At 38.9% G+C, this 22,482-nt stretch overlaps 1 protein-coding gene across 7 annotated transcripts in view; it reads left to right on the top strand.

The window, feature by feature from the left end:
- Positions 1 to 22,482, top strand: part of MTUS1 (microtubule associated scaffold protein 1) — a 185,784-nt gene that overhangs the window by 160,299 nt on the left and 3,003 nt on the right. For all 7 annotated transcript variants that reach the window (XM_043546155.1, XM_037897680.2, XM_043546157.1 and 4 more), the window contains 6 exons: positions 9,173 to 9,387; positions 10,441 to 10,546; positions 11,752 to 11,825; positions 11,948 to 12,043; positions 19,785 to 19,901; positions 21,675 to 21,772. In XM_043546155.1, coding sequence (XP_043402090.1) covers positions 9,173 to 9,387; positions 10,441 to 10,546; positions 11,752 to 11,825; positions 11,948 to 12,043; positions 19,785 to 19,901; positions 21,675 to 21,772 — 706 coding nt within the window. The remainder of the gene's footprint in view (positions 1 to 9,172; positions 9,388 to 10,440; positions 10,547 to 11,751; positions 11,826 to 11,947; positions 12,044 to 19,784; positions 19,902 to 21,674; positions 21,773 to 22,482) is intronic.

Consider the following 22,482-nt stretch of genomic DNA (forward strand, 5'->3'; position numbering starts at 1 on the left):
ATGCCAAATTCAGGATAGACTGCTGAGCAATAGGACAGACTCATCCCAAACTGGTGATTGTTCTATCATTAGACTATACCAAGCCAGTAACAGAAGTGAACATCTGTATAATCACAGTGGTTAGCAAGAACTTAAAAATGCAGTCTCTTTGGGCATTCCAACCCTTGGCTCACCACCCAGACACTAGAATTTTTGATGAGTGGTTACTGAAAACCAATTTCATCAGTTACAGCATCCTTCTAATCCCAAGGGACCAGCCACCTAGCCAGGTCAATATATAACTCGGATCTTACCCAATGCCCACACATATGCCAATCCTAAAAAACTATAGGTTTAATAAAAGAAAAGAAGAGTTATAAATGGTTACTAGATCATATACATACAAGTGATTGCAAAGTCCTTAAATCAGGTTTGAAGCAGTGGGAATAAACTGCTAGCTTGCAAAAGTCTCTCTGGAATCACCCAAACAGATTGGGGGTCATCAGTCCTTGTTTAGAGCTTCTTTGTTAGAAATCCAGACCAGAGAAATGAAGCAGGAAATGAAGATGTCTCAAATGCCTTTTTATATCCTCGGCCATGTGCATGGAATATTACAGTCTCAAATAAAGCCCACAACCCAGATGCATGGAGAATTATTGGCCTAAGATGAGTTCAGGGTCACATGAGAATATCATGTACCCTTATATGCTTTAACTGTCAGAGGCAGCCATTGCTCATATTCTTTCTGAGACATCTACAGGAAAGGCTTACTGGGCAGTATGAATTTCTTCAATGGCCTATTGTGAGCCGAGTGTCCTGAATTGACCATCAAAATAACTATCTGGCCTTGATATAAATTCTGTTGGGGCTGGCGGGGGGCGGGGAGTAGTGTTACCCAGGAACACAACACAAGTAAGATGCAAGTACATAGCCAATATTCATAATTCAGATTCAAAGATGATACTTTGATTTAGCCAGCATAATCATATTTGATAGCCTAACTTTTCCATTGACATCTTACATGATACGCTTTGTATAAATTTATGGAAATTGTGTAACAGTGATATAGATGGTTACCTTTCTTATATACAGCATCACACTCAGCTTGAGCAAAAAATTAAAATTCATAGAAAGTATTAATTATGCTATAGGATTTTTTTACCCAATGGAAAAAAAAATTGAGCACATCTGGATCCAGCATACTTGTGTGGGTCAGAGGAAGGTAGAAAGACGTCTTCAGGTAAGACGCATTTCAGCATTAAATGTAAAAATAAACTTCAAAACAGCAACTAAATGTTATGTACAAACATGTAATTTCATATTAAGTACTTGCTGTTGTAATTTCCTCTCATTCCCATTAACAAACCTATTAAGATGTACCTAATTCACTATGCTAGTGTCTTGCTTTTGGTTACTGCCTGTTAAGGAGTTCTCTGAGCATCTATAAATCTGACACAATAGTGGATTCTCATGGGAATTAAGTAAAGTAAACCAGTAAATGACCATAATTTCTTGAAGAAAATGATTTTTGGTTTCAAAATCATAAAATTGATAGCTTTTAGTCCTTAATTAATCGATCAATTAATATACTTAAAACTGTGCTTATATTGGCTCTTACTGGGACCAGAAGAGAGGCTTGAAAAATACTTGCATGAAAACATCTATGACTTAGGCACAAAAGCTGAATAAGTTCAGTTATTATGGTCTGATATATATGGAGGGCAAACTAGATTTTATAATGTGGGGATCCAGTACATTCTTTTGTAAGCATTTATTATTTGAATTATTTTCATTGAAAACATAAATTGAATCTCTGTGTAAGGAAGAGGAGTCATTGGCTTTCAGAACAGCTTCTTAATGTAAAATCCATAATGGCTGCTGCAGATTATCCAATTCACTTTTCATCTATAGTATGCAATATTCATTTGGAAAGGGAACATCCTGAAAACACTTCAGTGTGTGTAATGCTTAGTTGGAACCTTGGGATTGATATTCCAAGATAGCATTTCTCAGTCTTTTCAGGTTGCCAACACCTTATATGAAGCAAACTTTCACATCTCCCTTACATTTGCTATAAAAGGGGGGGGAGGGGAAGTATCCATAATAAGCTTATATAATTTGGATGTGTTTAGCAAGGAGTTGGCAGAGAATGCTTACCCTTAAATGGTGGGGGGAAAAGGGGGTCTAATATTTTCTTTAGATTATAATATTTTCAATGTCTTGTGACCTGCCTGGTTGCCTTTTGTGACTCCCGAGAGCCATGACCCACTAACTGAGAAACACTGTTCAAAAACAGTAGCCATATCCCAAAGCTTATTACACCCCATGGGATACAGCCATGAGAAATTTCAGAGTGACAGCCGTGTTAGTCTGTATTCGCAAAAAGAAAAGGAGTACTTGTGGCGCCTTAGAGACTAACCAATTTATTTGAGCATGAAGAGACTAACCAATTTATTTGAGCATGAAGTGAGCTGTAGCTCACGAAAGCTCATGCTCAAATAAATTGGTTAGTCTCTAAGGTGCCACAAGTACTCCTTTTCTTTTAGCCATGAGAAAGTGTAGCAGAACCAATTCTTGCCAAAATCTGGCAGAAACATCCATAAGTAAACAGAATACGAGGCTCCTCATGCTCTTGAGCTTCATGCTTCCTTCCCAGCTCCCTTCTTGGAAACAAGATGTTATGAATAAAGCCAAATTGTTTGTTTACTTTACAGTATTGCCAGTCCCAAACATTTAAAAATTCAAGAGTCAGACCCTCAGTTATCCTAGAGGTGGAGCAGATGAGCTACTTGTGTGAGTGCTAGATTAAGATGGTGGCTGAAGGGAGCCTGGCTCAGCCTGTCTCTTTGACCTCCAGGAAGTGGGAAACTCCTTCTCCACATAATGCCTGAGAGAGGGATAGGATACAATGCTGGAAATGTGTACTGGATCTGGGTGGTGTGAAAGTAAGGGGCAAGAAAAGCTTGCTGTGAACAATGGAGATATGAGTGTTTGTTTAAAAAAAAAAGCTGCAAGGATTGTTTTATAATGGGAAAATATTAGGCAACTGAAGTATCAGGGTTATAATAATATAATAATGGGTACACTTATAATAATGGGTGGGGTGTGGAAAATTGTGGAGAGTGATTGGCACTCTTAAGTGGCAGCAAACATTAGATTTGTCTATCTGAAACTACCTTCTAGTTGCTAAATATAGTGTTCCCTATAGTAACTGCTATGTCTCCAAGGCTTAAAAAAATATTGCCTTAATGTTACAAATGAAATTGAACTAACTTAATGGATAAGTGGAAAGCACTTTCTTTCATCTCTGGGTTTTGTGGCATTTATCTACGGTTACATCTGTGCTCTGTGGATTTGTAACCATGCATAGTTCAATCTTTTATTGAATGTAATGTGTTAGCATGGTTGATGTATGGAACTGTGGTGGGAAGTGCTTTATGTTGGGGGGGGGGGGGGGGGGGAGGAGAGAGGAACAATGAAACCGCAGTGAAACATGACAATTGTGAAGCATGCACTTGTTTAGGCAGTGTACTTGGTAAGGGGCTGTGAAGTGTAGGAAAAGCTCAAATGGGCATTTATTTATTTTTAATGCTGAAGTTTATTCTACCAAAAGAGAGCATCCTCCAGTTAATGAAAATGTATTCTTCAAAGCTAACTTTAAACACCATTTGAATAGGCAAAACATTTGAGTTGAACAAACTTTTCTCCTAGAGTGTCTGAATTAATAAAGAATTTTTTCTAGGTCAGGCTGGGGAATTAATTGGCTCTTTTTCACAGTGTGCCCTTATTACTTTTGCCAGATAATATTCTGAAGAACTCTATGCTTTTTAATCTTGTTTTAACATGGTAGGGAATAGGGCTGTGCAAACTAGTCCCAAACAATTCGAATCTTGCCTGTCTTGTTGTCAAACAACTTAAATTTTTAAGAATTTACTAGCTTTAAATTTTTGATAAATTTCAGTCAGTGGCCTGCTTGAAACACTATTTCATATGCACTGTTCAATGCATTATTACCTTGGTTGATCACCTTGATCATATGGTACTTCTGTTCCTCTAAAATGGAGAAGGCATTTTGTTGATTCTCTCAAGACAACAGTCAGGGATTACTGTGACTGAAAACATTGTAGCCTGAGAGAGGCTAGCCTTCACCTTTCTCATCCAAGTAAAACAGGCAGTATCTGCCCTGGTCTATTCTACAAACTTATGTCAGTATAACTGCATAGTTCAGAGGTGTGGAAAATCCCTGCCCCTGTGTGACAGATTGACCGAACTCCCTGCGTAGACGGTGCTATGTCACCTGGAAGGCTTCTCCCATCAATATAGCTACTGCTTCTCGGGGTGGTGAAGTGCCTGCGCTGATGGGTTAAGCTCTCCTGTTGGCAAAGACAGTGTTTTCACTAAGCGCTACACGCTGTGCTGCTGGGAGTCCCCTTCTTCCAAGGTCACGTTACCTCCCTCACCACACTTTGAGCAGAGAAAAAGTCCTAGAGTTCTTCAAGGAAAGAGCACCCAGTCCCCTCCTCCTCCTGCTGCTGTTCTGGGGGTGGCTGCTCTACATCCTGGTAAATGCTTCCTCTATCAAGGCCTCCAGTTCATACTTGTGAAGAGCCCAGTATTTTGAGGTGCCCACTCTATCCTCATTGTTACCTACCTTTCAGAGGGGCTGCAGGGCTAAGGTCCCTACCCGCTCAGAAGCAAACACTTCTATCAGGTATGTCAATTTTAGGATGGCTGCTGCACTGCTTCTGCCTTAAATTTATTTTTGGTAAGGAACCCAGCAAAATCCTAGACTTTTTTCACAAACCCTATGTAAAGAAAACTTCACTCCTATGAAGGTTTGCAAAAAGCAAACACAAAAGGTACATATAGCAAATAGGTATTTTGTTTCTAAATCACTGCAGTGTTGGCAAATAGGTTCCCGACTGTTATCCCAGCTGTGGCAGTGAAAATGCATCATGTGCCTAAACTCAAATCACATGAAACTCTCTGTGTGGGGTAGAGATTGATTTGTAATCTTCTGTCATGTTTCTTGTTACTGACTAATAAATGCCTATCTTGCCCCTTCTTCCTGCCCACAAACCTACACGCTCCTACTCTATTATACAAATTAGCACAGTTCTTCCTTGGACACTGGAAATAAAGTGAAGTTGCATTACGTGGGATCTCTATGGTATACATCTCATTCATTCAAGCATCTTCCATAAATGCACATTTGTGGATTATCTCAAGGTTACTTTTTGTCAGACATCCTGAATTCTAGTACTACGAACCTCTCTTAAATCCAAATTACAAACTGGCTGAACAAGAACTAATGTGGCTATTCACTAAAGGTTTGGGGGTTTTCTTTGACTTCCTCTGTTTATTAAACAGTATGTATCGTCCAAAATACTTGAGGTGGCAGTTTAAAACGCTATGTGCCCAAGGCAATGTATGGATGCTTTTGTTAATATGCAAGTGAAGGCAGCTTCTTTACCTAGAGACAGTAGAGACAAATGAATAATCTGGACCATTCAAATAATGAAACGAGATAGGTGTTAAAATAATGGAAGAACCAACACAATGGATCATTTGAAACACTTTGCTATGATGCTCTCAAATTAAATAATCCATGTTAGCGATGACTGCTTCATAACTCTCTCTCTCACCACCATGCTATAAACAGAGATCAGAGTTCTGCATGTAGCTGTACCAGTGATGTTATCCGCTGGCTCTCTGCCTGTTCCTTTGTATTGTTTTAGTGATAGTAACCATCACTACTTACCCTTCCCTCAAAATACAGAACTATGCCAGGCACATATATTCAGTGGCTTTCAGCTGACATGGTATTGATAAAAATTCAAATGTTTAACTTGCATTTCCAAAGGAAGGGGCTATTGTAACTTAGGAGGAATAAAGACAGATTTAAAAGAACCCTAATGCTGTTAAATGACAACTTTCTTCCTAAAGTAGCATATGAAATCAGGATCAGTTACAAGCAATAATCAGGAATTTTTGTCCATTTGGAGCAATTATGCAGTGTTGTAGCCATATCAGTCCCAGGATATTAGAGAGACAAGGTGGATGAGGTAGTATCTTTTAGTGGACCAACTTCTGTTGCTGAGAGAGACAAGATTTCAAGCTTACACAGAGATCATTGTCAGTTGAGTGTGTGGCAATGTCTGTTTGAAGGTGAAAAGCTCAGTTTAAAAATGAATTCTGATCAGCAACCTCCCAGGCAGATGAATGGAGTTGGCAAACTGTTCAAGTCTTTTGAAGATAGGGCTAATTTATGTAAATACTCACTTTACACAATTGTTTGTTACATAACAAAGCCTCAGTGGCTTCACTCATAGTTCACTTGCAGACAGGGGTGGCAGATTTGTATTAATTTTTGGTGGTGCCCAGAACAGGTTCAGGTCCACCCCCCTCACCACACACACACACACCTGCATATTGGTGCACATAACAAAATTAATGGGGTGGGGCTGAGGGGTTTGGAGTGTGAGAGGGGGCTCAGGGCTGGGGCAGACGGTTGGGGTGTTGGGGGATAAGGGCTCGGGGGATAAGTGTTTTGGGGTGTGGGAGGGGGCTCAGGACTAAGGCAGAGGGTTGGGCTGTGGGGTGGGGCCAGCAATGAGAGGTTCATGGTGCAGGAGGGGGCTCAGGAAGAGGCAAAGGGGTGGGGTGTGGGCTCTGGCTGGGGTGGGGCTGGATATGAGGAGTTTGGGGTGCAGGCAGGCTGCCCCGGGACTGGGGCCAGAGAGGACTCCACAGTCCCCCCAGCCCTCTCCCTGCCAGCAGCATGGGCACCACAGGCCCATATAACTCACTGCCCCTGCTTGCAGAATTCCAAATGGATACAGTGCCTAAAACCAGAGTGCAAGTGTTAATCATTCAGTAACTCAACCTCCCTTAGTCTTGATAAATGAAAGGTAATTGTAAAGATGTAGCAATATGACAGCTACAGAACTTCAAGGCATTCTGATTGGAATACTGAAGTAGTTGGACCAGTAGTACACTTTGGGATCCTGACTAACATACTGCAACTTATTTCACATGGTTCAAGCAAAGCTGTGACACTGACAAGCATTTCATATAATGCATGTACAAAAACTTGTAACTCCCATGCTGCTGTTACACACTGTGCCAAGAGCACAAATTTTTGGGGAAGGAAGGTATTTAAATCAAGTATACTTTCTATACACTATCACTTCCATTTCTCTTCGTGCGTGTGTGCGCAGAAAGGGCACAACAGTCAACACCAACAACTATGTCTCCCCCAAGATTACACCTGTCACTTCTGTGGGAAAATCTGCAGGGCACGAATTGGGCTCCTAAGCCACTTAAAAACCCACCAGTGAACCCCCTTAGCAGACATCATCCTTGCATCGAGGGATAGCCAAAGAATAAGATTCTTGCCTCCAACTAATCCAAGGTTATAGTATCCTTTTAGCCAGGTCTCTGTTTAAATAGTTTAGATAAGCCTTTAATTTTCTTTAATAAGCCTTGAGACTGCATGGAAATGAAACCTTATCCAATGGTATTCAGTGGTCAGCCTTCGCTATCCAGACTATACGCTGCTGCCATGACTCAAATGTACTACTTTATTTTCCCTTATAATCATGCTACTTGTATGCAGATGACGGTTTATACGGCAGAGCTTGTTCAGCTGGTCATGCTACCAATGGAAAAGTGTGTGTGCGGTGGGGGGGGGTGTATGTGCCCTTTTGCTCTGAGTTGTGAACATTTATATACAAATTTGCTGTGGTAGAATTAATAAGTATAGATACTTTGAACGTCTGCTTTGCATTCAAGTATCTTTTAAATGGGGGAGGAGGGGGAAGAAAGAAATTTAGTTCTTTGTTAAACTGGATTAATGGAAACATTAAGAAACATTCTGTATTTCTAAAAGATTGCTTTCCATTCTCCATGCTGCCTGCAACTATCTCATAATATTCTTATTGTATTTCTGCTCTGTTCTTTAGAATGTAGCCTAATATACTATGAGTTTCAAAAATCCTGGATTAACTGGCTAAAGCAGTCATGTAACAGTGAGCATAACTGGCAATGCAGTACTCCATTGTTTGAAAGTACACAAGAATGTATGTTCTAAATTCAATTTACTCCTGTTTCATTTCTTCTTGGAAAACATAGTTTACACACCCATTGCTAGGCTTGGTATAGTGGTAATGCATGGGTCGCTGGGAAACTGCATATTAGCTGCTGGAAAATATATCTTAAATGATTCATAGTTACCAATGATTTCTGAGGGGACAAAAGGCTAATAGTGGGCACACTGGAAGGGCAGTATGCAGAAGCTTGTCCAACGAACATTTTGATGATATTGTGGAGAAATCGCTTTTCTCTGGTCTATTATCTCTGTGTAATTAACATGTTAAATAGATATTCATCTTTAGGGACATAGGACTTCAGTTTATACATTGGAAAAAGTAATTAGCTAAGTTTGAACTGACATACTACTTTGAGGAATCCAGTAGTGAAATAAGATCCAATTAAGTGAAGTGGTAAATCCAATTAAAATCTTCATTAGGGCACTCCAGTCTCTGTAGTGAGAAACCTGTCACTGATAAATTTTCTGTTGTGAACCAGTCATTTTTTAACTGTACATGAAGTGCTTCCCGCCCTTTTTTTCTGATCTTAAGGCCCCATCTATACTTACAGAGCTGCAGCATTGCAGCTGTACCGATACAGCTATACTGCTGTAGCATGCGTGGTGAGGAGGCTCTACGCCAATGGGGGAGAGCTCTCCCATTGGCATAAAAAACCAACCCCCTGAGCTGCAGAAGTTCTGTTGGCAGAAGCTCTCCCATGACATAGCACTGTGCACATGAGCACTTACATCAGTGTAACTTACGTTGCTCAGGGGGTGTGGAATATGCATACCCCTGAGCAATGTAAGTTTTACCAACACAGGTTACATCGACACTGCCATCTAACTCTAAACTTAACCCTCAGCCTGAGAGGCACTGAATTGTCACTGTAATACTTTCCAAGAACTCTTACAGACAGCAGATTGCCTCTTTAGGCAGCCTTAGAGGTGGCACTCTTTTTACAAGTAAATTATATTTTGTGTCATAATCCTGCTCTGTGGAATTTCCACTGCTATCTTTAGTACCTATAATGTAGACAAGCTCTGAAATTATGATTGGATTTAACAAGTCAAATTACTGACTCTTCATTTTTAAATCTTCAGTAACCACTTCTGCAGCCTGTGAGAAATTGGAGAGAGACAGGAATGAATTACAAGCTGCTTATGAAGGGTTTGTGCAGAAGCTAAATCAGCAACATCAAAATGATCTGACAGAGCTGGAGGAAAGACTTAAACAATTTTACACTGGAGAGTGTGAGAAACTACAGAGTATCTGTATTGAAGAAGCTGAAAAATATAAAGCACAACTCCAAGAGCAGGTCTGTGGTATTTGAATTAGAAGAGTTCTCTGGGGCTTTTGAAGCTTTCTTTAAGAGATATTAGTAACCCAGCTACATCAAGTTTCATCTTGTACAATTTAACAGGCAGCAAATGTGCTTTACCAATAATTCATTCCTTTCTATGGTAAACAAGTCTCAAAACAAGCATGTTTTTATTCTAATAATGTTACCCCTTAGATGATTTACCTTCATCTAAGATTAAACTCAACTTGATCTTGTTAACAAAATGTGTCTCTAAAATGTTTTCCAATGCTTAAATATTAAAGAAGTACTTAAAATACATAGGATAACTAGAAATGTGTTAAATTCAGTATTGGGCTTCTGGAGCCTTAATGGTCATTTAAAGATTAAAGCTTTGAGATACAGCAAAACCAATCTACTTGATACCTTTGCCACCTTGAAAGTATTAAGCCTGTTAAACACCTCACTGCTTTGATCAAATGTCAAGTCTTTCCCACCTACAAAGCACTGCTCATGGTTTACTTCTTGCTATCTTAGACTATTTATCTCTGCTTTTAACTCAGGTTAGCAGCTCAAATTCACCCCCAGGCTCTATTATAGGTTTAACTTGAGCTGCTAACCTGAGTAAAAAGTTGTGCTCTCCCTGATTTTTTTAATCCAAATTAAGAACACACTTTTTTGCACTGTAGAAATACCCTTAGTGCTACATACGCCATTTTATGTGCTGTTGCAACAATTGAGAATAGCCGGGACATTCTAGTTTAATCACCTAATTTGATTTGACTTGATTTGGGAACTGAAGTTGGAGATATTCTAAGTGAGGGGCCTGTTAGCTTCAGAACTTTGTTGCTCTGACAGTTTATTTCACATTCATGGCACCTTCCAAGATTGATTTAGTTAGGCTTTGTTTAAAGAAGGTTCCCTTAGGAGTACACGTTTTTGTTTACTTGGTGAAAGGGGGCAGAAATGTATTAGGTGACTTTCTTCCCCCCCCCCCCCCCCCTCCTTTAAGGATTACATAATTGTATAGGAGTTTTTTTTTTTTTTTTAAATCTTACCATCATCTTGCAGGTGGACAACTTAAACATTACGCATGAAAACTTCAAGTTAGAACTCGAAACCAGCCATGCAGAAAAAATAGATAAGCTGAAAAAGGAATATGAATCATCTCTTTCAGGCAAGTGTTTTGTGTTCCTTCATGAAGTGGAACATACACTACCAGATAATTCTCTAACAGTGCTGCATGTTAAGAAATGTCAAATGATTTTTAATTTTTTGAGAGCCAACCTATTCATTCAATATCCACTGTTCCTGATGATAGACAGCCTTTGAAACTGTTAATCAGCTGAAGTTCTCATTTTGGGACTCAATAGTCTGAGTTATTCCTGTATGTAAACTAAATCTCATTGAGTTAAAAATTAGGGTGAGATTTGAAAGCAGTATAAAAGATTTAGACACATTTTCTAATTCTTTAATGAAAGTGGCGTCTACGTTTTCTAGGCTGCTTTCAAAATCTCAAGTTCAGTAACTTAATCATTCTGTAGTTTTTGTTGCTAAGTGCTAAGGAGCCCCATAAAATTGGCTTTCTTTAAAATCCAAATACAGTGAAGACACAGTTGTTCCCATTCTGACCTGGAGAGGCCTCTCTTTGGCTGAGCATTAGTCTCCCTAGTAGCTCGGAAACTATGTCTGGAATTCAGTTTTTCTGCGGGGGGGGCGGGGGGATGTCTGGTCAGTATTTGGAAATTCTTTAAGATAACCTGCAATACCAAGCAGTTTTGAGCCTTAACTAGGTCCTTAAAAGAGAATAAATGTGTTTCATCTCTTAATAACCCATTTTAAAATGGCTCAATTTTACATACATTGGAATCAGTGATAAAACTCCCATTGACTGCAAAGGAAACAGGAACAAGCCAAAAGAATCTACAGTATTTCATAGACGTATAAAATGGTGCAAAGATAATGAGCCTATTCCTTTAGGAGTTCCTCATAGACAAATATTTTAATTACAACTTTTGCTTCTTTTGTTTGTCAGACATGCATATTTAGTTGAGTGCTAACAATGTGCTCAGTGTATGCAATTCCAATAGCTTTTCATTGCATATAGCTAAGTACTTTCAAAGCTGATATTTTAGTGAGCAAACTTATGTATAGTGTACCAGAAATGTGAGGGACCAGTCTATGAATGCCTAGAAGGCAAATCACTTGGACATCTCATCTGTTTTCAAGCCAGAGTAATGATGATTAATATTACTAGCTCTAGTCAATATTCTTGCTATTGACCATGAATGCATATATCACCTTTTAACTATGACTTCTCTAAAATATGGTTGACTTATTATGCAGTGTTGTAACAATCTGCAAATCTGGTATTTATTTCAGAGCTCAAGAATGCCAATGAATTGGAAAGGAATTCATTTGAAGATTCATTTAAAGAGAAACAGGAATCATTAGAGGTTTGTTAGGGGTGTGATTCACAAGACTTTGCAACAATTTCAAAACCAAGGAGGGAGAGATGTTTTTGGAGAGAGACATACCCAATTTCTGGCCTCACTCTTACACTGTGTTTTTGTTTTAGAAAAAAATTGATGAATTAAAAAGGGAAAATGAATCTTTAAATGAAAAGTTAAAGTTGGAAGAGCAAAAACAAATAGACAAAGAAAAAGCAAATCTGGTAAGTACTGAGCTTAATTTTTTTAATTCTCAAATGCACAGCATGATCAAGTCTATTTTTCCTTGTATACAGTAACTGACTTCGTACCCTTTCAAGGAATGTATGTTGCTGTTTGTTACATGGTTCCATCTCTCCAGATGGATCTTCAGACATACTAAATTTGTTTAGTTTGCAAAAGTTAATGAAAATACATATGGGATTTCTATTTTTTTTAAGGTGGTTTTTTTGTTTTTATTTTGGGTTTTTTTGGGTATCCCTAGGGTTTGCTTACAGGTAGGGACACTATCGAGTCTTCAGTTAGTAGCAAAGGTACACATGCCAGTAGAAATACTTGAAATTAGATGGGTAAATGGATAGTAATCAAAATATAACACATTTAAAAGTACACAATTGTGGAATAACAATTGGTACACAATTAGCAGTAGGTTATTCTGCAATTATAGCAGTAGGTAGTTCCTGCAAAGTTAACTGTCAGAAGTATGAACGGTTTTGTATAAGTAGGACCACCGTGTACATCTTCCAGCTTAGGGTCCAACCTGCTTGACTATTCCCAAAAATACTGAGTAACTGGTTGTGATGGGTTAGACCCCCCACTTCTGGGATGCCACTTGATGTACTGGGATTTCACCTGCTCCACCAGCCTGTATTCCCTCTCCCTGTTTTGCTGAATTAGGCTCTCTGGCCTCTTGCAGTGCGCGTGCGTGCACACACAGAGGTAAGGCCACACCAGCTGCAGACACAGACTGAAATCAGCTCTGTGTGGGAGGACTCACCCAGCACTGACATGCACACCCCCTTTGGGGAATAAACCCAAAATAATACTGTCTTGCGCTGTATAGAAAGATCTGCACAGCACAAGCTCCTAAAAATTCACCCACTCCCTGAAGAGACAGGCACAACTTCTTGCCCCCCCCGTTAGAAATTGCACAAACTAGGTTTAATAATAAACAAAACAAATTTATTAACTACAAAAGGCAGATTTTAAGTGATTATAAGAGATCGCAAACAGAACAAAGCAGATTACTGAACAAATAAAACAAAACACGTATACTATGCTTAAGATCTTAGAGACAGGTTTCAAGAAGTAATTTCTCACCCTAAATGTAATTTTAGGCAAGTTGCAGAGTTTCTGTAGTTTAGAGTTCCAGTTATTTCTTCTTACAGACTGGACCCCCGTCTCATGTCTACACTGGCACTTGAACGACAAAACTTTTGGCCCTACCTGTGTGTGTGTGCTGCAAGAGGCTGGAGAGCCTAAACCTTTTGTCTTTCAGAGGTGTTAAACCCACCCCCACCTGCAAAAGAGACAAGTTTTGCCGGAACAAGTGCCAATGTGAACAGAGCATTGTTGGCAGGAGAGCCGATAAGCAGCGGCTACACTGCTTGACTTTTAGTGGCACGGCTGTAGCAACACAGCCATGTTGCTAAAAGCTGTGTAGTGTAGACAAGCCCTCAGTCTGGACTCACCTGTGTCTTTCTTCTCAGGTTAGTTTCTTTGTCCCTTCAGGTACTTTCAGCAGTCTTTCTTCTTGGGTAGGCAATGGAGGAGAGTCTAGATCAACCCCCTCCCCAGCCTTAAAAAGGATTTACCTAAGGCAGGAAACCTTTGTTTGATCCCCATCCCCCTACAGAGGAAAAGTACCAGCAGTGTCCAAGATGTTATTTTGTATCTGGTGATCTTATCACCTGACCTGGTAGTGTCACAGCTACATCCCAGGATGCCTCTCAGGAAGGAGAGAGATTAGTATCAACAAAGCCCGTTGCCAACTGTGCCCACATATCTATTCAGGGGATGCCATCATAGGGCCTAATCACGTCAGCCACACTATCAGAGGCTCGTTCACCTGCGCATCTACCAATGTGATATATGCCATCATGTGCCAGCAATGCCCCTCTGCCATGTACACTGGTCAAACTGGACAGTCTCTATGTAAAAGAATAAATGGACACAAATCAGATGTCAAGAATTATAACATTCATAAACCAGTTGGAGAACACTTCAATCTCTCTGGTCACTCGATTTCTGACCTAAAAGTGACTATTCTTCAACAAAAAAACTTCAAAAACAGACTCCAACGAGAGACTGCGGAATTGGAATTAATTTGCAAATTGGATACAATTAACTTAGGCTTGAATAGAGACTGGGAGTGGTTGAGTCATTATACAAAGTAAAACTATTTCCCCTTGTTTATTCACAACACCCCTCCCACCCCCCACTGTTCCTCAGACGTTCTTGTTAACTCCTGGAAATGTGCTGGAAATGGCCCACCTTGATTATCACTTCAAAAGGTTTTCTCTCCCCCCACCCCACTCTCCTGCTGGTAATAGCTCATCTTAAGTGATCACTCTCCTTACAATGTGTATGATAAACACCCATTTTTTCATGATCTATGTGTATATAAATCTCCTCACTGTATTTTCCACTTTATGCATCCAATGAAGTGAGCTGTAGCTCACTAAAGCTTATGCGCAAATAAATTGGTTAGTCTCTAAGGTGCTACAAGTACTCCTTTTCTTTTTGCGAATACAGACTAACACGGCTGCTACTCTGAAACCTTTCATAGTCTTACCGTTTCTTCCTTATGGCCCATTAAGGCTGTGATGGCCGGTTGTCTGGTGGGTGTCTCCCAAATACACATACGGTTGTAATTGTTACATAGTCAATATTCCTAACTTTAGATACAGAAATGATACATATGTACAAATTGGATAATCACATTCAGTAAATTATAACCTTTCCAATGATACCTTACATGAGCCATCTTGCATAAAGTATCTCTTAGTTATGCCATATTCATATCATAACCATATTTCTATGAAGAATATGGTGTGCAATGTCGTACTGGTATTCCCTGAAGTGGTCATGAGATTGACTGAAAGCAATGACTTGTTCTAACATTCTTGTAACTTATTCATTGCATGAGTTGTTTTGGGGGCGTTTTTTTGTTAACCATAGTATTGCAATGTATGTCCTAGAAGCAACAGAGTTAAGTTTGGTCTGAAGGACAGCAACCAGAGCATGGTGAAGCGGGTTTTATCAAACAGTTAACTTGAATGTTAAAGGTTGAAATGTTTCTAAACTAGAGAAAATATTACTGTTGGAGGAACAAGTTAAATTTTAATATCAGGATATGAAAACATCAAGCATACTTAAAGGGATCTTGCACTTATGATTGAATTCTAAATACAAAAATGTATACAAAAGTCTCATTACAGACAATATAAAATATCTCCAAGAAAGGCAAGTCTTGTTAAGAATTTTCTGAGTAACGGTACTCCAAGAATGAACCTTTAAGAGCTAATTCTTTGAGATAAGTATTTAAGCAGTGCTTAATGATGGAGTCTGTGATGAAATACACAACCATGATACATCAGCAACTTTCCTTTACACTTTCTCCTGAGGCTGGTGTCATAATCTGTGATGTTCCTGCTTTCAGAAGTGTGCTCTGAATGAGATTTTTCCTGCATTCTGGTGGGATAGGCATGTTTATCAATATTTTCAACTTGGCCTATAGTCATTTCTTAGAAGACCAAGTCAGACTTCAAGTTTTTCAGGCTACTCTAATGCTGGTAGACATCAGACACTTCAGTCTTTTCTGTGGGGATGGTTCCCCTGGTTGTCATTTTAGCTGTAGCAAACTATCAGTTTGTCTGCTTCTTGCTATTTGTAACCTGCTTCTGAAGGTTTTACACAATTGTATGCTTGCGAATATGCTATGTTCTGGCAGCTACTGATGTATGTGCACCCATTAATTCACTTATGGACACAGGGTAGAGGCTTCTAGTCGATGGGTGGTCTCCTAGTTTTGTCTGTCCTTGTTAAGATTTACTTTGAACATGAAAGCTATAAAATAAGGTTAAAGGGCCAGATGCTGCCCTCCCTTTACACACTGTTCAGGAGACCACAGGACTAAAAAGGATGGTAAGAGAAGACCTGAAATCAGTTTGAGGGGAGCGGAACTCAAGCAGCAGCATCCTGGCAAGACCCATAAATCATGGACACATACAGGTTTTGGAGGCCTGCAGAGCCAGTAAGCGGGAGGAGGATTTTCTATGAATTTTTCTCTTGCGAAGTGCAGAAATACTGCTGGTTTTATCTAGTGGAAATCAGTGTCACTCACAGCAGAATTTATTTCCTTCCTTCCCTCCCTCTTGCTCTGCCTCCTACCAGTGCAGTGGGAGGAACCAATCGCAGCACACTTCTTGAGTTGTGTGGCTGGGGAGGGAGAGATGAGGGCAGACCAGAGGGCAACATGGATGGACTCTGGGGTTGGGACCATATTTTTCCATGAATGTTCAGGCACAGAGTAGGTTGAAGGGGCAGTAGGCTCAGTGTCTTTATGCAGCTGGAAATGCTTCTCCCAGCCTGATAGCCTGAATAGGAGAGAGTGACAGTAATTCGAGGTGAACCATGGGCTTGAGACTTTCCTGCTTCAGATTTTTCAGTGGGAAGGATTAATTGGCCAAAGCAGTTTTCTTCAGTGGCATATTTGTAAATCTTATTTTAATTTAACTTTATAAATCTGCTTTCGGAGTGGGGAAGAGGAGAAAACTTGCTTGCTCACACACGTGGTTATGAATGTGAATTTTGAATAACTTAAGTTTTATACCAAGGCTTCTGCCCCCCCCCCCCCCGCAAAAAAACAAAAAAAACCACCAGTAAAACCTAGACTGACACCATTTGTGTCTCCCTATCTCCCAGCTTCCTCACAGCAGTATTTAGGGAAAGGATCACTATGCCTTTTGTCCTTTGTGTACACATTATTACATTTTTGGCCTTCTCTGAGAGCAGACTCCAAATTCTCTTGCTTACTTTTTGTCCAAGGGTCCAAATAGAAAGAATCACAAATCAAGCAGACATTAAACACAGCTGCACCAATCACTCAAATATATGATGGCTAGTTAGGCTCTCACCTTAATTGCAATATGTACTGATTGTCACCTGAAGGCCTTGCATTTACCAAAGCCCTCCATTTTTAGCCTAAAAGACTGTCGCATCAAGTTTCAACCTGCCCCTCTGTCTGTGTGGGATGTATCCCACAAATGTGCATGTTGTCTGGGGGTTGGGGTGAGAGAGAGGAGAGTCCTTTTCTCTCTGATGCGATAATGAAGACACTACTCAATTCAATACACCATTGTTTGTGCCAAATACACACAAACAACTTCCATCCCAGTTGCACAATTAATTTTATCTTTCAAGAAATAGACATATTGTTTCAACAGTGTTGGCTTCTCTCCTTGTTCTAGTTTTTACCTACATATTGACTTGGATTTAATAGGTCTTTTTCTTCTTCTTGCCTGTGCCTTCAGTTGTGAAACATAAACACTTTTACCATGGAAAAAGAGGCCTGGTAGAGGTTAATTTTACAAAATAACTGGGGCTGTGGATTAATCTCAGTTAACTAACGAGATTAACTCAAAAAAATTAATCCTGATTAATCGCAGTTTTAACCACACTGTTAAACAATAAACACCAATTGAAATGTATTAAATACTTTGGATGTTTGTCTATATTCTCATATATATTGTATTCTGTGTTGTAATTGAAATCAAAGTGTATATTTCAATTCACCTCATACAAGTACTGTAGTGCAAACTCTGTCGTGAAAGTGCAAGTTGCAAATGTAGGGTTTTTTGTTACAAAAATGCTCTCAAAAACAAAACAATGTAAAACTTCAGAGCCTTCGAGTCCACTCAGTCTTACTTCTTGTTCAGCCAATCGCTAAGAGAAACAAGTTTGTTTACATTTACACAATATTTACATTATTACATTTAATGCTGCCCTCTTCTTACTTAAAATGTCACCAGAAAGTGAGAACAGGCATTCGCGTGGCACTTTTGTAGCCGGCATTGCAAGGTATTTATGTGCCAGATATGCTAAATGTTCTTATGCCCCGGCCTCCATTCTAGAGAACATGCTTCCATGCTGATGACGCTTGTTAAAAAAATAATGTGTTAATTAAATTTGTAACTGAACTCCATGGGGGACAATTGTATTTGAATTGCCCTGCTCCGTTTTACCTGCATTCTGCCATATATTTAATGTTACAGCAGTCTCAGATGATGACCCAGCACATGTTCATTTTAAGAACACTTTCACTGCAGATTTGACAAAACATAAAGAAGGTACCAATGTGAGATTTCTAAAGATAGTTACAGGACTGGACTCAAGGTTTAAGAATCCGAATTGCCTTCCAAAATCTGAGAGGGATGAGGTGTGGAGCATGCTTTCAGAAGTCTGAAAAGAGCAACACTCCAATACGGAAAATACAGAACCTGAACCACCAAAAAAGAAAATCAACCTTCTGCTGGTGGTATCTGACTCAAATAATGAAAATGAACATGCATCTGTCCTCACTGTTTTGGATTTTTATCAAGCAGAACCCGTCATCAGCTGGATGCATGTCCTCTGCAATAGTGGTTGAAGCATGAAGGGACATATGAATCTTTGGCGCACCTGGCACATAAATATCTTGCAACGCTGGCTACAACAGTGCCATGAAAATGCCTGTTCTCACTTTCAGGTGACATTCTAAACAAGAAGCGGGCAGCATTACCTCCTGCAAATGTAAACAAACTGGTTTGTCTGAGTAGGACTGAATGGACTTGCAGGCTCTAAAATTTTACATTGTTTTATTTTTGAATGCAGTTTTTTAGTACATAATTCTACATTTGTAATTTCACCTTTCATGATAGAGATTGCACTACAGTACTTGTATTAGGTGAACTGAAAAATACTATTTTTTTACAGTGCAAATACTTGTAATAAAAAATAGTGAGCACTGTACACTTTGTATTCTGTGTTGTAATTGAAATCAATATATTTGAAAATGTAGAAAACATCCAAAAATATTTAAATGGTATTCTATTATTAACAGTGCGATTAATCATGATTAATTTTTTTTAATCTCTTGACAGCCCTAAAAATAACCCTTTACAGATCCACATCACTTACTAACCAGTAAATATTAAGCTTGCTAGCAGGTACAAGTCATACTAAGCAGCAAGACAATGTTAGTACAGTTGAATAATATGCAACTGTACGTTATGCAGCCAATAGTAGTGTGAAAGCTGCATAGGGGAATTATAAAGTGCTGCTTTCAAACTGGAAAGAGAGAGGATTAAATGCATGTAAAATTCAAAGGTTTAAAGTTCAGCTTCTGAGTTACTCATATGCAAGAAAAGTTGTTTGAGCTTTACAAAATATCTGAGTGACTCTGTGTGCATGCATGTGTACATATAAATATATCTATTTTAACCTCTTCTTGGGCTTAGTTATGACTAAGAGAAAACAGGAGGGTTCTGGAGTTCTTAGCAGCCTTAACTATTAGGGAGCCTCAGCACTACTGTAAAATGAATAAGTTTTACTATGCGTGCAATAATGTATCAATTTGATCCACAAGGGTTTTTATCATTTATACAAAAGCAAATTTGTATATGTTTGGCCAGTTATCCTATTTCTTTTGAACAGAGGTTAACCTTTTTATAGAGGTTTCTTAAATTACATTTTCAAAGGGAGTCTTTAGATCTTTTTACTGAGGGACAAATGAAATTAAGGGAGAGGAGAATAAATATTCAGGAGTGGGGAAAAAAAAAATCTTGGTTTTGAGTCAGAAGGAAAAACTATGTCCCACTCGATTTCATAAAGTTATTACAAACACCTAATTTACAAGTGTTTACTATATACCTTTTAAAATTGAAGTTCTGAGAAATAAGCAAACTTTTGTGGAAATCATTTCAGAAAAACCCTCAGATTATGTATCTGAAACAGGAACTGGAAAGTTTGAAAGCAGTGTTGGAGATCAAGAATGAGAAACTACATCAGCAAGATATAAAGCTGATGAAGATGGAAAAACTGGTAAGATTCTGTGGGGACTGTTTTCTAAGTTATCAGATTTTGAGAGTGAATTCATGCTGGTCAAGCTTAAACACTAAGCTAATTGTATACACGAAAAGCAAATAAAAATTTTGCAAAGGAGCACAAGGTACATGTTAATGTCACAGGTACAATTTTACCTGTGCTGGCCTGCAATCTGGGGAAAGATGTTTCCTGAATGATACAATAAGAGAAACAAACAGTGGAACAGAGAGGAACAAATCAAATTTCAGCCAATTTTCTGAACCGCATTTCTTCTTTCCATGCAATTTAACTTGTAAATCCTGTAAATGCTATTTTGTATTCTCTTTTGACTGAAGTGGGAGAGGCAAGAGGGGAATCCCCAGGTGGCATGATTAACTTTTTAACCTCTAGACTTCTGTTCCATTTTGTTTTGGGTTGTTAAAAATAATCTGTACTAGTTAGTTACTGTCCACAATATGCAATCCCCACTCTTGACAAATATCAGGTTAAATTTCAAGGCATTTACCCAATAGGACTATAAGTCTGCTACATATGAGATTCTGATTACATGGCAGAACCTTGTGGGGAAGCTTACGTAGTCCTGGCTGGCACTATGTCACAGTGCCCATCAGGCAAAAAAAGTTAACGGTCACATTACTGAGCTTATTGAAACAAGAAAGGAAGCAACCCATTCAACATGATACAGAAAAATAAAATTATCTGAATATGTTGACAGTGAGTAAATAAGTATTTCATTTCCACCTAAAGCCTATGTTGTTGATCTGATGTATTGCATACTACTACGGCCTCTTTAAATTACCACTCTTTGGAAACCCCTCCTATTTTTGTTGTTTTACAGTGGAAGCTCTTCGGGGCAGGAAATCCTATAATGTTTGTACAGCATCTAGCATGATGGAGGCCTTGATCCTGGGTGGGGCATTTGAGCACTAGCTGAATACTTCTGCCATCATCTTCATGGAAATCTTGCCATTTAATGCAGAGGAGAGAGGCTTAAATAACAGAGAGCAGGGTCTCAGTCAGCTATTACATTTTGTCTGGGAGCCAACTTATTGCCATATACCAGTTATGATTTACAAGTCATTATGAAATTCTAGATGCTTCAGAGTAATCATGGGCTCTAAAGTCTTGTTGCCCACAGGGTCTCTTCTGACTAAAGATGTTGACTTTCGGAAATCCACTGAATGTTAACCCATTTGAAAGTTGTTTTTGTTTTTAAAAGAAGCTTTTTTCCCGTGATACTAATTGGGACGTGCAGGAGTGTGGCTTTTTTAGATGGGGATCAGATCACTTCTGCTAATACAGAATTGATTTTGTGGGTGGTAGTGAAGATTGAGGGAGACCTAGTTATATATGGAGAACATTTTTTTGAATTTTTCACCTTTCCTAGACTATATATTGCATGGTGATCTAGTGTCTCAGTCATCTGTAATGCTATATGTGAAGAGAACTGTGGCCACCAGCCCAGAAATTCAAATAGCGGATTCAGCTTTTAGTGGGCAGCTAATCAAGCAAAAGTGGCAAAATGCCAACTAAGAAGCAAAAAGTAGACTTGCCTACTGATGATGAGCAATAAATCATTTTCACGTCACTTTTACATTTCCTCAAGATCATTCTATGTATCTTAAAATAATCTAACTTGTACTTAGTGTAACAAACTCAATTTCAGGTTAGTAATGCATATAATGGGTACTTGCCAATGCAATTATTCTGTATTTTTATAAAAAACAAACATCCACATACAACCCCCAACAATTTGTTCATTTGTTAAAGGTGGAAAACAACACTGTCTTAATGGATAAAATGAAGAAGTTTCAGCAGGAAAATGAAGAACTAAAAGCTCGGATGGACAAACACATGCAACTTTCAAGGTAAAAAATAATCCAGGCATTTTTATTAACTTGTGAAAACATAAATTTTATTCTGTAAATGAATAACCAGCATCTTGTAGATTTAAAAAGGTCCTTACCCCTGTAAGATATCATGCCTGGAAGATGGAAGCATGATGCTCATTTTTTCCATCCTGTCTGATATGTGCAAATCTGAAATCCTACCTGAGTTGGAATGGGTATTGTGTGGGGGTTGGAGGCTCCTTGAAACAGGTGGCAGGGTATAAAGTCATGACTGTTCTTAACAAATAAGGCTAGCTCTGTTCCCCTGGAAATTACAGCTCATGTTACTGTCTTGAATGCTCGTTAACATAGTTACCAGGGAAGTAAAGGCTACTCAGGAGCACCATCTCTTACAATTAATTGCTAGATTCTTTTTTTCCCTGGAGTGAAGTGCTCCTGATTTTATAAGAACTGTTCATAGTTTTATATATTAAAACGTTTAAAACTACTCGACAATTTCTTTTCAACAGTTTGTTTAATCAAAGGGGCAATGTCTGCTAAGCCTCCTGGTTCTAGATATACAGACTACATCCAATCCAGAAATGGAGTCTGACCGTGTTAATCAAGTCTTCTAACTCTGCATATGTTGCAAGAAATGAATGGGCAAACCTCTGTAGAGCATACAATAAAGAAAATAGGAAGTTCAGACAAATTCTGCAGGTTTTGCACTGCAGGGAGACAAAGCTATG

The sequence above is a fragment of the Chelonia mydas genome, chromosome 4 (genome assembly GCF_015237465.2).
Source record: "Chelonia mydas isolate rCheMyd1 chromosome 4, rCheMyd1.pri.v2, whole genome shotgun sequence".
Classification (NCBI taxonomy): Eukaryota; Metazoa; Chordata; order Testudines; family Cheloniidae; genus Chelonia; species Chelonia mydas.